Source organism: Crassostrea angulata, chromosome 3 (assembly GCF_025612915.1).
Source record: "Crassostrea angulata isolate pt1a10 chromosome 3, ASM2561291v2, whole genome shotgun sequence".
Taxonomy (NCBI): domain Eukaryota; kingdom Metazoa; phylum Mollusca; class Bivalvia; order Ostreida; family Ostreidae; genus Magallana; species Magallana angulata.
In genome coordinates this window covers 36,474,881-36,494,092 of record NC_069113.1, presented here as the reverse complement: position 1 = coordinate 36,494,092, position 19,212 = coordinate 36,474,881, and the positions used below count along the sequence as shown (strand labels likewise).

Sequence of the window (19,212 nt, the reverse complement as noted above, 5' to 3'; positions counted from 1 at the left end):
TTAAAATGGTGTAAATCATAAAATAAACAAATAATTAGGATCAAATTTTAGAATCATTGATGATTGTTTTCAAATATGTGTGAGAAATGACTCAAGGAAATTGCCATAAGTTTCATAAAATTAGGTTAAACATTTTTAACCATGACTTTTTATGAAAATCAAAAGATGGGGGGGGGGGTATACATGTAAGGATATTTCTAAGTGATGTGAAGCTTTTATCATGATTATATAATGTAGATGCATGTTGTATTGAATAAGGTTTCTTTTCAAAGGTGGTTGAACAACAATTGACCTCTAAAAGGTCAGGTAAAGATGTTTTACTATGGAGAACCCTGTAAATCTGTGTTTATTAATGGAAATTGGAAATGGGGGGTTCACTTAAATGGCCATATTTTTATTAAACCTCAATGGAATTTGCAATATGTAGTATTCTTTTTCTCAGAATTGCATTAGCTTTCTTATTCTAAGACAAACCGTCTTTTCATAAAATGTTAGTGTACTAATTGCAGTTAAAGGTACATGTACAAGGAATAGTTTCGGATAAAGAACCGTCAATATTTATGTAAAATTGATAGTGACTGTACGTGAAGATTTACCAGTGTTGCGTAGATTCATGAAATGAATTTTAATGTTTATCAATAGTTAATGGGATGTCTCTTGTTGGAATTGGTAAGGCCTAAAAAAAAAATAGTGTGTTTAGGGTAACACTGATGAAAAAATTAGGTTAGGTAGGTGGGGATTTTTTTTTATTTTATCTATTTTTTTTTGGCCTGAATCCTAAGAATGTTTGTTTGTTTCATATTTAAAAACGTATTTTTTATTGGAAATAAGATGAAATTCACAGTCGGATAAAATCAGGCATCTAAAAATGGTAGGATCGGGCCATTTTTGTAGGTTAGGTCGGGTTACCCGAAACCCACAACTTTTTTTTTTTTAGGCCTAAGCAATATTAAGGCCCCTAATTTTAAGTACATGAGAAGCAGTAATAAATTGTAAAACTTGCGGCTTTGACTGTTGTGTTGCCTTTACACAGTGAAATTGAAGGTTACAAACTGGAGGTTATATAACATGAAATGGAGGTGGATGGGATATTATATGCCTATTTAGTATGTACTGGGTATGAGGACAATAGCAAGTTTATTGTCCCCCAAGACAGCAACTATTCCATGAGGCAAAGCCAAGGGAAATAGTTGCTGAGGGGTGGGACAATAAACTTGCTATTGTCCAGATAGTCAGTTAATTGGTATATTATTGTACCGAAAAAAACTTTATTTGTCAGCGATGCAGAATTTCTTGATGATAAACAAATTAGAGTTATCAAACTTTGTATTTAATGCGGTGATCTAATTAGGTCAGAGGTGTTCCGAGTTTAAAAAGGAGGGAAATCAAATTCTGCTGATGAATGGTTTTGATGACTATTCACCATGGGCAGATAGCATGGATACTATTTCAAATTAGATAGAAAGCAAGTTTGTGTGGGCTTCTAGTGATCAGTTTGTCTGTCTGTCCATCCGAGATCGCTTGACTGGAGCATAGCTTCTCTCCCCTTGGCCCAATCTGGCTCATACCTCATCCACAGGGTTCCTTTGGGTTAAGGATGTGCTGTGACCTTGAACCATGTTGTTAGGTATAAGGTTAAGGTCATAGTAGAATTACATATATAACATCCTTGTCTGGGGCATATCTTCTCTCCCTTTGGTCCAATCTGGCTAATACTCACAGACTGTCTCTATCGTTAATCGATGTGCAGTGACCTTGCATGAAATTTCTAGGTAAAGGGTGAAATATCATATCGGATCATGCAAAAATCCTTTTTTCAGAGCATATATACTTTCTACTAACCCCTATAGGGCTCAGACTTCACATAAGCAGAGCTTTTGAGTAAAGGGTGTGTAGTGACCTTGAACCTATTTTCAAGGTAAACTGTGAAGGTCATAGCAGAATTATATTTAAAAAATCCTTGTCTGGAGTACATCTTCTCTCCCTTTGCTCCAATCAGGCTCATACTTCACCCACATGATGCCTTTGATCAAAGGATATGCAATGACCTCGAATGATATTTGTAGATCAAGTGTCAAGGTCATATCAGATCACACAAAAATCCATATTTTAAGAGCATATATATACTCTCCTTTTAGCCCCTAATTGGCTAATATTTTGCCTAAACAGAGCTTATTGGTTAATGGCGTGCAGTGACCTTGAACCATGTCAATGTGAAGGTCATAGCAGATCTTACTAAAATTAGTTTTAGACAGTAGATTATTTCCCGGATATGCTTAATCTTGGTCAGATTCAACAAAAATGCCTATATGTTAGGGGCAATGAAACAGCTAAATGCCAGCTGGAAAAATTTCAAGTTATAGGTCAAGGTCAAAGCAAAATTCTCTAAAATAACATCAGCGGGGCCCTTTGAAATGTTCACCATCAATAGTAATTTTAAATAAAAATATTCACAGAGGAATAATAAAATTAAGTAAACTATACATCGATAAGTTTCTGACAATTGATGATGCAACAAGCACATAGTACGAAAGGTCAACCCTTTGAAAAGCAGTGTAGAGGAAATGTTGCTCAGAATTATGTTTTAAACAAAATTGATTTTTTACGGACATTTTAATTTTGCATTCTGGGTTAAGAAATTAGATGTTCGTTCCAGGTAAAGTTAACTTTTACCTAAAATGAAGTCAAATTTGTTAAGTCGTACTTAAAACCATTCGGATTTTGTTAAGTCATACCAAGAATCATTCGATTTTTAAAATCTTTTTTGTACCTAAGTTACTTTTGTCATTAGATTAAGAACACTGCTTCTTAGAGGTACTTCTAGCATTACTTTCGACATTAGCGGAAAACCCACTCGTTGCTTTGCAACGAGCTTTGCTCTAGTTTTTTTTTCTTTTTCAAGCGTCTTCACATAATAATGTACCGTAGTAAATTCAGTAGAGATGAAAACATTTTCACAATAATGCTGGCTGCCTTGATTCATAATTCATTCTCTTTTACCAGTATTAATTCAATATTCATTCAAAGCACAATTTTCTTTAATAGACTAGAACTAATTGCTAAGCAGAGAAGCCACATAAATGAAGTAACTCAATTCAAGAGCAGCTAATTTCTCTCTCATTTCACACTTATTGATACATGAAAATCAGATTCCCAGGGGGTATCCAGAATTGGTTTCATCAATAAATTAGTTCAAATTTTCTCATCCTGAAATTTAAAGAAGTCCAACTTCACAGAGCTCATCAATGTGACCTGAAGCAGTGACGTTTTACATGGAAGAACTTACAACACATTTCCTGTTGATCAAGTGTATGAGTCACTGTCAACTTAAGTCTTAAAAAAGGTGAAACAGTGAACACAGTCTTGTATTATACATGTACAAGAATAGTTTAAACTCAGGATTATTACGTGACATACTTTCAGGCACGTAGCATCAGGGGGGGCCCCCTTTTTCTCGCAGCAACTAATTTTTTAAAATTTACATATAAAAAATAAATTATCATGGAGTTGGCCCCCCCCCCCCCCCACTTTTTTGGAGCATGTAAAAAATTGATATGAAAATATGGAAATTAGGATTGAAATTGCAGTTATATACTATGCCAAGAAGAACATGGTTGAAGAACAAAGAATTTTTAGTGCATATAATAAAAATATAGCTGACATGTGATTTAGGAATAGTTTTTAAAATTAAGCAAACTAAACATAAACATTGGAAATTAAAAATGGTTCCTCACACCAATATGTTATTTGATGGATCTATGGGTATATTTTTTTTAAACATGATTTTAGAATGATAACGAGAAAGATTGATACAAGCTAGCTCTCAACTATCTTATATGAACTTTTATATAGAGAAACATTAAAAGTCAGGCGGCAGAAATGAAGAAATTTCATTTGTTGGGGATATTTTATCAATGAATTCATAATGTAATCATCTAATATGTTAAAAGAGGATCAGGTAAACTTTAAATTTCACTGATGAATAAATGATAAATGTTATTTAGTGATATTTTAAAATGGATTTGATCAACGGCAACAACCGTAATGATATTTTAAAATGGATTTGATCAATGACCACAACCGTAATGATATCCCGATAAAAGTCCAAAAAAGAACAGCCTTAAGTAAAGGTCAAGGACGAACAGCCTTAAGTTTTCTCTTATAGGTATTACTGTAAATGGAGAAAATTTTGCGCAAACATATTTTCTAGGGCAAACACATATGCCAATCAATACATTGGTGCAAATAAATTCTAGCGCACATACCTTTTATTTAAAAAAAATAAAATGTTTTTTATCAACAGAATGTGTTTACTCAATCACATTAACATAACAACTTTGATTGCTACCACACTTACACAGGCAAACTGTTGATGAACGTTTCATATCGACCAATAAGAGAGCTAGATTTTAATATAATGTTAAAAAAAGTCAGGCGGCAGAAATGAAGGAAATTTCACTTGTTGGGGATACTTTGTTTGTTAAAACAAACAGAGGCATAGATTTATTATTTAGAACGTTTCATATCAACCAATAAGAGAGCTAGATTTTAATATGTCATATGTATTTTCAGTGTGGACGATCGCCTCGCTTGAACACTGTTCACAGTGAAGCGCTTATAAGAAATGATATGAAGAGAATAATTTCAAAATTTTGAATGTGCTAATGATAGGTAATAAATATGCTGCATTAAAACTGAATTAATCAAACAATGTTTATTTGGCAGAACTTGCTCAATTATCGATACCTCTTATCTGTGTAAATGTGGAAACAAACAGAATCGATTGTCCAAATTACCGTATGTAAGTGCATTCTTCTTGCATTTAAAACAGACTAAACTTATTGTTTTAAGGTCAAGATCTAGTAAATGAAAGGTGCCTACAGGTTCATAAAATTTAAGATATAAATTCTTTCAATGATGCTTCATAACAATAGCTTTGTTTAATAGGGTGTACCAGGGCTAAAATTTTGGGTCAACACAATGAGAAATCATGTTTTAAACTGGCATTTTCAATGAAATATGAAGGAATTGAGGAAGAAATATCGAAGTTTTATCCATTTTTGACTAATAAAATATATCTAGAATGCCTACAGTCTCCCAAATAACAGAATTAAACAAGCTCTTGACCTCCTCTTTAAAATGATATCAAATTGAATATAGGTACCGGGATTACTTTTCCCATGATTTAACATAGAATGTCAAGAAATTGTTTCTACAGTCTCCCAAAAAACAGAATTAAACAAGCTCTTGACCTCCTCTTTAAAAATGATATCAAATTGAATATAGGTACCGGGATTACTTTTCCCATGATTTAACATAGAATGTCAAGAAATTGTTTTATTTTCTTTAAAGCCGTAAAGTACAGGAAAAAGATTCTTCAAATCAATTATGATGTCATAATGGTTCTAGCACCAAAAAGACACTCTGGAATCATTTACTAGATCTTGTTGATCTTAAAGAAATATATAAATATAGAAAATTGTTGGCACACTTTTTATTTCAGCCCTCAGGGATGGTTGCACCAAACATTCCAAAGGTGCTAAAATTTGTAGTGTGCCAATATATTTTCTTGTTTTTATACAGTAATTAATTTACTGAGATGATAATCATTCACATCTCTTATAGATCTATTAGCACCTGTGTAATAAACAGCAGATCTTTGCTCCACAAACAGAATAGTCTGTTTGTGTCTTGCTGTGTTTGTCTTGTATCCAGCACGGCACTACCTACTAGGGAGTATTTGTGAAACTTTCAGGCTTGGGGGTATTTTCCTGTTTATCATATTTAAGTATCATTTGTTCACAATTGCTCTTTCTTAAAATAGAATGATATGTAATCAACATTCAACATACAGTTCAACTACTGAAAAGACTTGGTGTCAGCAGACTAAACAAGATATCTGTGAGCCAATGCTCATTAGCGATACCCCTGCACTTGCTTACCAGTAATTGTTACCGTAATTATATGATTGAAAAAGGTACCTTTTATTTATGGGTTGAAGTGTATCTAATACCTTATAGCTCTTTTTGCATCAATGTCCATTGTTTGAACAATAGGATAGGTGGGAGATGGTGGAAAATTTTGATTAGATAATAAGTTATTTTTAAAGCAGCTAGAACACCATTACATAACAACATTTTGAGAGTAGATTTATGTAAGTTTGCATTTTGCTTGTAATCCAAACCATCTCAACAGATCATAAACAAGCTGAGAAATTTTAGTAACTGGGAATCAAAACTACAAACAGTATCATCTATTATTTTGGTTTATCACTTGCTAACATAGTACTGTGTACAGGAGTATTTTCATCCTATGGTTTTTGGGGTTTTTTTGCCCTTCAAATGAATTTGCTGAGACACATTAGGAAATAGAAACTATTTCAAATTAACACAGTTATATAAAAAAAAATTTGAATTTGCCTGGTCTTAAATTTGCCTGCTGACAAGGGCCAAAGGAGCGAAAAAAAATTGATGAGAAAATTTCGCTGTATACAGTTCCGTAATGCAAACCATTCAAACTACCATGCTGAGAAAAAGCATTATTTAGCATGAGAGTGGATTTCATGTTATAACATTGCTAATACCTCTTAGAGTTTTCATGTGGGACACGGCCATTCGAAGGATGGTCAGCTTGTCTGGTTTGCGGGCGAGCGTGCTACAGGTGGGCACCATGTCACACAATTCATTGATGTACGAGGTCATCTTGTTCCTCCTTCTTCTCTCAATCTCACAGTGGCTTTCTCTATGTAAAAAAATGAGAAAAATTCATCGATCTATTTCTTTCTCCTCAAAAAAGCAAAATAAAGAAGGTATCAATGAGTTAGTTTTGACTTCTTCAATTTTAAATTATGTGTGCCAATTTTTTAAAATTGCAAACAGGTGTCAAACACAGGTAAGATTTTCCAGTGTCTCACAAGCAAGAATTAGAGGAAAATGGTAACATTTAGCAAAAAAATTCTTAATACAGACTGCATGTCCTTGCCCGTTTTTTCATTTTTTGTAAATTTTGGTGTCCTGCTGTGATCCCATAAATGGGGCAAAAAATTACAATACACACATTTTTACATATGCAATGTTTCTTTCAAGGATTTCAATAATTTTGAAATAAACTGAATGAGCTTAAGCAATTTATGTGAAATGCTGCGTTTTCAAATCATTTCATTTTTACCAAATTAAAGAAGAATTGACCCATTTATGTGAAATTACGTCATTGCTCTTCAAATTCTGTTGGTTTTTAACCTAATCTGCTGTAGTTTCTTTAAAACCTTCATTTAATCACAAAGAATGAATTTTGTGCAAAGCTTATAAATTGAACCAACTTGTAGATGAATTTTTCAAAAGAACGCATTAACTTACATATCTAAAGCTGATGATCATAACAAGTTGACATTTAAATAATTTGTTTACAAAATTACTGAGATTTAATGGTCTTTATTTAACTAACTGACTCGTCTTACAAACAACCTGGTATTTAACTTGTAGGGTAATTACCAGCAACTTGTTACAAGGAACTTTACATGTAGTACCGGTAAATGCTTTCCTTATCATGAGCCCTGGTGAAGACCTTTGAATTTTGGTGTGATAACAATACTAATTAAAAATACCTGATAAAAAGTTTTCAAAACAAGATGGCATTCAACGTTATTTATTTCAGCCAATTGATGCATGGTTATTGGTTAAAGATTTAATTGTGAATTAACCTAATTTAAATGTTGACGCTGTATGTGGTTGGAAATCTAGCAAAAAACAATTCTTCACCAAAATAATGTTTTTAAAAACAAACTGTTTGCCATTTTCAGCATATTGCAAGTGTTTCCATTTTTAATCTCTAGATTCCTACAAGTGTCTCGCCTAATCATCAATAAAGTGAAGTAGCCACTTAATAAAATCCAAATGATATCAACACTTAATAGGCTGCACACAGGCTAATGGCAATAAACTCTCTCTATCAATAATAGCAAAGTCAAACAAGTTCCAATTATCTCATTGATATCCTAGCTACCGGTATTACAAGAAGTCATACATGTGCATTATCATCTAACCTGAAGTTCAAATTATCAAAAAGATCAGCATAATGATCACAAGCTATCTAATAACAGTGAAACTCGATTTGATCAAATGACATTTTGATTGTACATGTTGTGACGTGCATTTAAAATAATTTCTACTTTTTTTAAATCAAAGAAGGCAACTTATAGCAGTCTTTTTTTTAACAACCTTGCATATCCTTTTTTTTTCTAAAAGATGATTGATTTGAATTTTTTTTTTTTACCTGGCAAATCTCTCTTTGTCTGCCTGTTCCTGGTTATAGCCTCCTCCCTGCCCATCTTCTTCATCTGACCTGATCAATTCATCAGCAGCCAATCAGAAATCAAATACATATGACGGAGCACCATTATTTTTGGTTAATTAAATGGGTCATTTTTATATACATACATGTAAATTGTTACTTTTAAAGGTTATATGATTCATGAAATGTATCTAAATTATGTAATATTGTAATTGTTAACATTGAAACCAGTGAAATATACATGAACATATGGACATTTGTAGGTCAATTTCATATTGGATAGACATAGTGCGTCACACTTCATCAATTCAATTACATGTATCACCAATATGTTTCCAAAACTTGCTAATCATATTATTTCTTATAAAATATCAAACTTGCTCAAAAGGGATCGTGATTTGAACAAACTTAAATCTACACCACCTGAAGATACTTCCCCACAAGTTTCAGCATTTCTTGAGAAGAAGATTTTTAGAAGAATTTTTTCTACATATTTTCTAGCATGCAAAAATTTGACACCCCCCCCCCCCCCCCCCCCCCAAGTGTGCCCCACACCAACCCCAAGGGATATGATTTGAACGAAGTTGAATCTAAACTTTTTGAGGATTCTTTCACACGTTTCAGCTTTTCTGGGCAAATGGTTTTTGAGAAGAAGACTTTTAGAAAAATATCAATTCATTTCTATAATTCAAAATTGCCCTCCTCTGAAGGTGTGACCCTTCATTTGAACAAACTTAAAACCCAATAATGTTTTGAGCCAAATTTAGTTTATAGTTTAATGGTTCTGGAGAAAAAAATGAAAATATTAAAAGCTTATGATGGAAACAACAACAGACTGATCAGAAAAACTCACTTGAGCCTCTGGCTTAGGTGAGCTAAAAAGACTGCAATTTCCCTATCAGTTAAACTGAGCAATATTTCTGCATCTCTGCATTTCCAAAATATTATCAGGCTGAGTTATACATATATATAGCCAAAGCGTGTCATAGAACAGTTCCTAACGATGATGAATTTCATACAAACTTTGGAGCTGTTTATCAGTGGGACACAGAAAAACCGAGAGGTTATCAGATGTTACTTACTCCCTCCCGGATCCACCCTTGCGTTTTCGATTCCCTCCTTTGGAATTATCAGGTGTCCCTGAAAAAAACAGACACAATATTTATAAACATGGCATATTAGATTCCATCAAGTTAGCTCATCAGTTTTGAAGTTGTGCAGAGCTTTCTTGACAAAGATAATGCTTATCTCCAGCCATCTGCCATCCTCTGAGAGAGTTTCATAATCATGAATGGGGCTTTGGAACAGGGGCTGTTTGGGAAAGAGAAGCCATGAATGAGAGGATTCACAGAAATATTTCATTCATTCAAAGCATATTAAATGATGTTCCAGTATTCATTTCCACCCATGATGTGAGTAATAAATAACGAGATCAAGCAATTTACCTTCAATCTTTGTCAGATTAATATTAAATTCACATATCATACATACAACACAATTTTCTATGTTGGCACCTCTTTCTTTAGTTTTTAATTTCACTGTCAATGAAAGATAAAAATGTATAATCCTTGTTATATTGATACCATTCAACGATATCTTAAATTAAGATCCAAAATCTTTCATCACGAACAAGTCAAATTAAATCATTGATGATTTATCTATGTTTTGCTGTACAATATCCCCTTTTTTAATCTAAATTAGATATTTTCGTACCTGTGCCCAGCTATTAATGACAGATATTAAAACTGCTACGGGTAAGGGCAGTAAAAAAGTACAGGTGACACTCGATGGCTCGAACTTCGATCTCTCGAAGTTCTTGATCTCTCGAAGTGAACTCACGGTCCCTATTTTTTTCTCTATATAACTAAGCAAATTTACTCTTGATCTCTCGAACTCCGATCTCTCGAAATTCTTGATCTCTCGAAGTAAAACCTGGGTCCCGTTATACACATTTCATTGTTTTTCACTCTTGATAACTCGAAGTGATTGCTGTGTACACACGCAGCAGATCAAGCGTATAATTATAGCTCCGCGTGGACCTTACCTGGACGGTTGAGTGAACTCCTGGGGGCTAGCGTGGTAGTGTTAATTGGTTGATTACGTAAGTGACACTACCCACGGCTTCCTTCAAGGGGTAGATAAGTTATTTGTATGTGATCTATTAATTTCAACAACTTGTGAATGTTTCGGTAAATGCTCTTTATTTAAAATATTCTAACGTAATGATTAAGAAAACATAATATGCTGAAAAGTTTTTTAACGTGAAAAAATACACTTGATAACCACACAAGTAAGTTCTGTATTGTTTAAATTGAAGTAATGTAGCAGAAAATACGACTGAAATCATGTCAGACTATCCATCCATGTTATAAATATAAATTTCCGGCTACTATAATTTTAGAACCAAAATGACCGGAACAAAAATTTCCGTATTTTTTTAAACTTTCGATCTCTCGAACTCTTGATCTCTCGAAGTTTAATCATGGTCCCCCGAAGTTCGAGTTATCGAGATTCACCTGTAACTGGTTTGTGTGGAAGTAATTTTTCTGGACAACCATATTGCCGCTGGTGAGAAAAATAACTTTTGTATACCGGTACGTGAGGATGTAAGTGCTGGCCTCAAAATCCATGAAAACTGACCCAATTTTCCGTACCACAATTTAAACACCTTTAAGCTTACGCTTATACAACAGGCTTTAACAATGCCCACATGTGTATAACAGTATAACATAATTACTTTATGAAATTTCTTCATGACAAAGTGATCGATTTAATTAATTCTGACCTGTGAACAACATCCCATAGTATGTAATGATACTGCTTGAATCACACAGACATTTTTATCAATCTTTGTTTTATATACTGGTATGTGAGTTAAGGGGGGGGGGGGTTATTTATTTTTTTACACTTATCTAATAATCTACTAATAATCTAAGTTTGTTTAATTAAAGTTTGTCTGCCAATAAACAACATGATTACCAATTAACAGCTGCATGAACTTTAAATTACATGTATAAATATGTAGAACAATAATATTGTAGGACTTTGACTCTTAAAATTTAATGAAAATTGTTTAAATTGAATGACAGGGTGATACGTACAGCCTAATAACTGATTCAGAAAACAATATAATTAGAGAAGCCACACAATCACTTGATTGTCATTCTCAATCAGACTCAGGAATTAAACCAAACTAATTCAAATTAAATCTGATCTAAATAATTATCCCAATTTCTTTACATGTACTGAATATGATTACCGGGTAATAAAAACAGCACTGTTAATTATCTGTTAATGAATGAAAATTATTACATCAAAATACAATGTATAGTTACAGTAAACTTTTAACATTGAGTTTTCTTAAATCACAATTAGCAACTTTCCAGAAATTCCCAGTATTGAAATGTAAATCAGCCTTATGTTAATGAATAAAAATTATTACATCAAAATACAATGTATACCTGGTAGTTACAGTAAACTTTTCACATTGAGTTTTTCTTAAATCACAATTAGCAACTTTCCAGAAATTCCCAGTATTTTAATTTAAATCAGCCTTATGTTAAATCTTTGTCACATAAAAATGACATAGTTCTACAGACCAATAAGAATTTTTCCTGTAGTCTATATCTTTTCCTGCTCAACTTCTTACCATAAATTGCCATCTCTGTATATGCAACAGGGATCGGTGTGACCCCTGGAAATGCATACTGTCGACTTTGACCTCCACCTTGATTGAAGTCATAGCAATGCTTTGAGGGGCCCTGATATGGAAGATCAGAGTAATCCATTATTTCTCCTGTTTTCAATTCCAACAAAAGTTTGATTGCCAACCAAAATTGTTATCACCAACGAAATTTCCCACTTCTGCAAATGTTTTTTTTTTCTCTCTACCACAAATACCACCAATGAAATGCAGACGTGAATATTTTCCTTGTGAAAGAAAAAAAAATTAATTTTTTTTTCTTCTGAAATCCGAGATAAGATGAATATAAGCAACCTCGCAAAAAAAAACAACCCAGAAGTATCTCTTCCAATTTGTTTTCCTTTTACATCCTATGTGAAAAGCAGACGACAGGTAACATGCTGCTGCTGTCGCTGAAATGAGCACTACAGTTCAGGTAGACAGGAGACACACAGGTAGGTTTACACTTACTGGAGTAGCATCTAGCAGCTCACTTATTGGTTTTCAATTTTCAATATAATGTTTCGCTAGGCGTACACAGCTTTCCGCTGGTGGACCTTCCACACACATATTATCAAAGTGTTTTCAAGTGCTCTACTAATTTCATGTCACCATACACTTCTTGTAACTTTCTCACTGCATTGTAGAGAGAGCGAGCGAGCGAGCGAGAAAAAACAATTCTACCCCCCCCCCCCCCTTCAGCCAACCCCCAGGTTTGTTTTATGTTATGTTTGTTTTAACCATTTCCTTCATTTTTTTTTTTTTAGTTTAAACTTAGCAAATATTAGTATTACACAGCTATCCAAAAGCTGCCTTTATTTCTTTAGCTCGATTTGAAAAAAAAAAAATCAGGTAAAACTTGGGTTATCAAAATGTTCCAGAATGACAAAGTTTTCCATAAACTGCCTGGTGACCTTATTATAAATTATTTCTGCCACCCAGGAGCTTGAACTGAAGTCACGAATTGTGGAGCATTAACTGTAAATGTACTCCTACACATGGTTGCACTTCAGCGGACTCTGTAATCTATAATACAGCCGTCATCATGAGGGCAAGTTGATTCACTGATCTAATGGATTACCATTTCCCATTTGCTTATAATGTTTTATGTTCCATTACTATACTTCTCACTGCTTAAAAAAAATTATTAATCTCTGAGGCAATATTAGGAATAAAATAAATCAGAGAGTTTATGCCTTAGGGGGAAAAAGATATCCATATGTTTGATTCAAAATCTCTTTTTCCTTCCTTAAAATTTGCCATATTTCAGCACTTCATAGGTAGTACATTATAGTAAGAAGCACAAATGTTTTTCCTATTATGTACACATACATTTTACAATATGGTACACCCATCACCAAACACCAACCTTCTAACTGTAAAAACCTTGACAATTTCATGATTATCGGCTATATCCTGTTTCAGTAATTGATCATGACGCTGTACACTTGTTAAAACACTTGGAGCTATCGCTGTGTATTAGAGTTCTCACCTGTTATCAGGCGAGACATGACAGAATGAGCCTCATTGTCATGAACTTCTATTAATAGATCTGGAGGTGCAGAATGATTAACCTGTTCCCTTTACACATGTGACAGACATAAATTAAAACATTATCTTTTGTATAAGTCCATTGCCCAATGTCAATATACTGAAAGTTTACAAAATCATTATAATGATATACATGTTGCATACATATCAACAGGTTTGATGATATTACATGTATATACCTATACATTTAGAGGTAATAAGCTAGAAAAAGATATTCCAATGCATATTTGGCAGAAAGAGAATTTTTTAAAAACAATATCATTCTAATAAGTTTATTTTTCAAGACAGATTTTCTTTCTTCATTACGGTAGTTCTTTTTCTACAGTGAAATTTAGCAGATATTATCTACTATAAAAGTGATTATTTACTCCTTGGAAAAATGTACACAAGGTATGTCGTAAGCTTACAACTGCATGCATAAAATTCCCCCCTTGTCTATGGTTACAAAAAATCTCAATGTCGAAAACTAGTCTTAGTATCATATATAAATACTTAGCTGTAAAATAATGACGCACTTTGCAATATATGTAACAGTTTAATTGGGCAAAGTCAGTCTGAGAATTTTAGCTTTATAACTGATTAAACTTTTCTCAAATGTCTTAAACCCTACCAAAGGTTAACTTATATAATATATAATGGTTATATAATATATATTTTATAACTTAACTTCATAACTTATATAATATAAGTTATATAATATATTTTATAAATACATGTAGAGCAGAAAAGGTTAAAAAATATAGGACTTTTATTTGATATAAAAAAAGAAGACGGCATGGCCATTAATTTAAGGAGCTGCGATGAGTTAAAAGTCTTCAATTTATAGCTCCTTGATACACATAAATTTTTTATAATTAACCACACAACTAAAAAATATATTCTATTCAATTTATGTCAGTCTGATCATTTGACTGTTGCATAACCTGATCAGCGTAAACAACAGATGTTTTGACAGTAACGGTGAGTAACCCCAGTGTTGAATGACCTAAAGTGAATTATTCCATTTAGAAAACACTCTATGTCTATAATATACCAATGCATATTGAAAACTACAGCTGGTGTACATTACTAAAATAAGAGGGTTTCACATGTTAGTTTTAAGGGTCTATAAGCACCGGTGCTTGTTTCTGTAATAAAAGTTTACCCTCATAGTAATGATCATATAATAATGATACTTTAGGTGTAGTATTGAACATTTAATTACAAAAAAAACCAGTAGACTAGTGTCTGCGGCCTTTTCCCCTACATTGGTACAATAGATGAGTTCTTTTCTCTTATTTGATTCATACTTCATATATATATATATATATATATATATATATATATATATATATATATATATATATATATATATATATATATATATATATATATATAATATCTATATAGTTACAATACAACATTTATCTTGTTGTTTTGACATTAATTTGATCATTATATGTGTTAAGTCTATGTAAGACATCTTGGGGGTGTTTTCTACAGGATGTTTTGAACATGGGCTTTGAAGGTTGGCTTATGAATTATAACTCCAATCTCTTAACAATTATCAAAATAATTATCAACTCTGACCGAGACCTCCCATAATGAACAAGAGGCCCAGGGGCCACATCGCTCACCTGAGCAACAATTGCTTTAATTCTGATCAAATTTGCATTACAGTATCAAAATATCTTGACAACTAAGTACAGTAGATCTTGCTAAAAAAAAAAATGGCAATCTGCCAATTTTTATCCACCTCTTTTTTTTTTTGGTAAATACCAAGCCCCTTTCGTTGTTGCCCCACTTTTCTCTAGGAAAATCATGGTTTCATCAAACTTAAATCTGCATAACCTGTGCTTTAACACTAAGTACTGAGTTTTGGACCGAAAACTTTCACAGAATATTTTTAAAGATTTTCTCTATATATTCCTATGTAAAAATTCAAACCGCCATCACAGCCCCACCCTACCACTAGGGACTGTGATTTTTCAAACTTGAATTTACACTACCAGAGGATGCCTCTACACAAGTTTAAGCTTTTACTGGCCAAATATCTTTAAAAAGAAGATTTTTAAAGATTTTCTCTGTATATTCCTATGTAAAAATTCATCCCCCATTGTGGCCTCACCCTACCCTTGGACTATTATTTAAACAAACTTGAATCTATACGATCTGGGGATGCTTCCACTCAAATTTGGGCTTTCCTGGCCTAATAAATTTGAGAAGAAGATTTTTAAAGATTTTCTCTATATACCGGTAACAAAATTTATCCCCCATTGTGGCCCCGCCCTACCCCCAGGGACCATGATATGAACAAACTTGAATCTACATTATCTGAGGATGGTTACACGCCAATTTGAGCTTTCTTGGCCAAATAGTTTTTAAAAGAAATTTTTTTAAAGATTTTCTCTATATAATCCTGTATAAAAATTTATCATCCAATTGTGGCCCCACCCTACCCCCGGGGACCAAGATTTGAACAAACTTAAATCTACACTATCTGAGGATGCTCCCATTTTAATTTGAGCTTTTCTGGCCTGATAGTTTTTGAGAAGAAGATTTTTAAAGATTTTCTCTATATATTCCTATGTAAAACTTGATCCCCCTCTTGAGGCCCCTCCCTACCCCCGGGGACCATGATTTGAACAAACTTGAATCTACACTACCTGAGGATGCCTCCATACAAGTTTAAGCTTTTCAGGCCGAATACTTTTTGAGAAGAAGATTTTTGAAAAATACCAACAAATTTTCAATTATTCTCAATTATCCCCCCTTAAAAGAGGGCGTGGCCCTTTATTTGAACAAACTTGAATCTCCTTCACCTAGTGGTGCTTTGTGCCAAATTTGGTTGAAATCTGCCCAGTGGTTCTTGAGAAGAAGATGTAAATGTGAAAAGTTTACAACAACGATGACGACAACGACAGACAACGGACAAATTGTGATCAGAAAAGCTCACTTGAGCCTTTGGTTGTAAGTGTAATAATAATATCTCTGAAATATTCTATTATGACTATTATCCTCCATACACCCAAAAATCCCTTTCCGTTTAGAGTAAATCTTCTTTTATTTCAATATTGGTCAGATTTATAAGTGAGATCAAAATATTACAACACCTCTTTTTCAATAACATAACATATGCTGCCTCATAATAACCCTTATTTTAGTGCCATTATATGCTACCTCACATATATAATTACCACTCCAATATAAACTTTAAAAAATCTATGATGCATTGGGGAAGTTCAGAACATTACATTGAGTGTAGATATCGAGCAGCAACAAAAGGGCCACAATTACACCTTAACTCCTCGTATTGTACAAAATATTGCTGCATTAATAATCTTCAGTTGTGATCATTCAATAAAAATAAAGCACTTAGCTGCCTTCTATTTGTTATAATAATTAATATGTTTTCTAGAATAAGAATTCTCGATTTCCCTGAACCTAACATTTAGAGCTATGTGGCGTTCAAAAAAATTTAAGTCTGTTATATGTTAGCTAAGCCTATTGATAAAACAGTAAAACATATATGCAGGAAATCTCTAACCTTGGCCTCTGGGCAGCTGTTCCATCTAGCATTATACTCATAAAATTTGATTTTTTTTTTTCATATTTTTCATGTGATTTTTCATTATATAATGATCATGGTTTTGAAAAATATTTACATCATTGGTCCCAACTATTTATAGAGAATAATAATTTAAATGAAATTTAATAACTAAACGTATACATCATAACATGTATTAATAGATTTCTTAAAAAAATATATTCAAGTACTGGTAAATAAAAAATATTGGCTCTCAATTGAAATCCATGCACATATGCTTTTAAGCAATTCGTTGTGTTAAGAACTTTTATAAAAAATAACTACCGGTATATATAAAGTAAAGCTGCCTGTCTCAATAGTCACTGGCAGGTAGTGGACGGTCATTTATATGATATAAAATTTTTAAGAAACTGTACGTGTGTTTCTGTGAAGCTATTATGAAATACTCTTGTTCAACCAGATCCTTTATGTATGAAACACTTTGAAGCTTTGCTAAAAGAGAGCATCAGGTTGAAGGAGACCAATTATGAATATGTTATTAAAAAATTAAAAATGTAGAATTCATAAGTAAAATAAATATTATAAAGGTTTCAAATCACATTTTCAAACAAATTTTTTTTAGAAACAAAAATAATTCAACAACTTTTTTGTGTTTTGTACTATTGAGTATTGGATAATCAGGGAGTAGTTAGAATCATATAAAACAAATTAAGACTTCAGTGTGTATCTAACATGCATATGACATGTTATTCTAATTTCAATATAAGTTATCATTTTTGCTAATATCTTTCCAAAAATTTATTTCACATTGAATTCAACAAGCAAATAATGAAAATATATAACTTACTCAAATTGTCTGCTGCTTTGTCGATTAATAATAGGGATTTGGCAGCGTTAATAGAGAGTTAAAAACATGGTGTTTTATAAACTAGCTTGCACAAAGCAGGCTGGGACATGGGGGATACTTCAAAGTGTTATAAGTCAGGAATATAGGGATGTCAAAGCATGTGTTAAGTTCAAATCAGAACTCTCTTGATTGTTTTTTCTTGGCAAGGGGAGTAATGCAGAGAGAGACACATACTTTTTTCATTCTGATTTTCTTTGTATATTAATGGTTTCCATTGTGATGATTGATATCTCATTTAAAACCCAGCTATGTGAACATACTCAACTGAAAGATACTGTGAAATCATTAAAATTTGTGGCCTAGGGCAATTTTTTGGATTTTCATAATTCTATAGCTTAGTGGAAATGTAATTTCGTGTATTTTCTTGTGCCTACCAAAGGAAATTCATGTATTGTATTGTTGAAAGGTATACCCACAAATTCCACAAAAATTGAGCCACCATGAAATCTAATGATTCCACAGTATGTCTGTGTTACTTTTGATGCATCATATTCACTAAAGATGATAGTGTTTTAACGTCTCAATGAGTCCAAGGAGGGCATTCAAAACATTACTTAATAATTTGCCGATTTATTTTAGCAGTTGAAATATTTAAATTTATATTGACACATGGTTTTACTGGTCAGATATTTATTATTATCAAAAAGTGGTAGAAGCTGAAACTTGGGACAGCTGGGGTGTAGTTCATACTTGTAAGTTGTTTTTGTAAACTCATATTGAGCGTTTTCAGTTCCACATCCAATTTCATAATTGTACATTACATTATGTCAGCTTATGGCCAGGTTCTGTAGCATGCTAGTGGTGCTAGAAGGGACTTAGGCCTATATATACAACTGTACATCTGTGGTGCAAGGAATGAGTATATCATAGATGATATATATTTGGCCAACATGTTATAATACCGAGCAAAGCGAGAGGTGGGCGAAGCCTGCCTCGCAAAGCAAGGCTTAATGGTAACACGTATACATCAGAATAAAAGTGAAAAATAGAAGTTGAATCAGGGGTACTAAGGGCTGAAAAATTTTCTTCCACCTATAACAGTTGTCATTTTGTTTGAAAAAGTTTTAAAACGCATTCCTTAAATCAGTGGCGCTTTTCTATGTATATTGTCCATTAGCTCTATAAATTTTGTTCCAAGTTTTCAATTGATTGTGAAAGTAATTATAATGAAAATAAATGACTAAGCAAACCAGATAAGTTTCATCAGTGATTTAATCAGGAGATAAGACTAGTTACACGTATATATCTTATCAAATT

General features: G+C 32.8%; 1 protein-coding gene across 4 annotated transcripts in view; it reads right to left on the bottom strand.

The window, feature by feature from the left end:
• The window catches only part of LOC128176450 (aryl hydrocarbon receptor nuclear translocator homolog), a 36,924-nt gene that overhangs the window by 16,292 nt on the left and 1,420 nt on the right, over positions 1 to 19,212 (bottom strand). The window contains exons 1-4 of one of the 4 annotated variants that reach the window (XM_052842807.1): positions 13,341 to 13,513; positions 9,372 to 9,429; positions 8,272 to 8,340; positions 6,584 to 6,741 (exon numbers count right to left, since the gene is read on the bottom strand). In XM_052842807.1, the coding sequence (XP_052698767.1) occupies positions 6,584 to 6,741; positions 8,272 to 8,340; positions 9,372 to 9,429; positions 13,341 to 13,371 (316 nt within the window). In that variant the 5' untranslated portion in view covers positions 13,372 to 13,513. Of the gene's footprint in view, positions 1 to 6,583; positions 6,742 to 8,271; positions 8,341 to 9,371; positions 9,430 to 11,938; positions 12,361 to 13,340; positions 13,514 to 19,212 lie in introns of those variants that run through there. The other 3 variants (XM_052842805.1, XM_052842804.1, XM_052842806.1) reach the window with 3 other exon arrangements.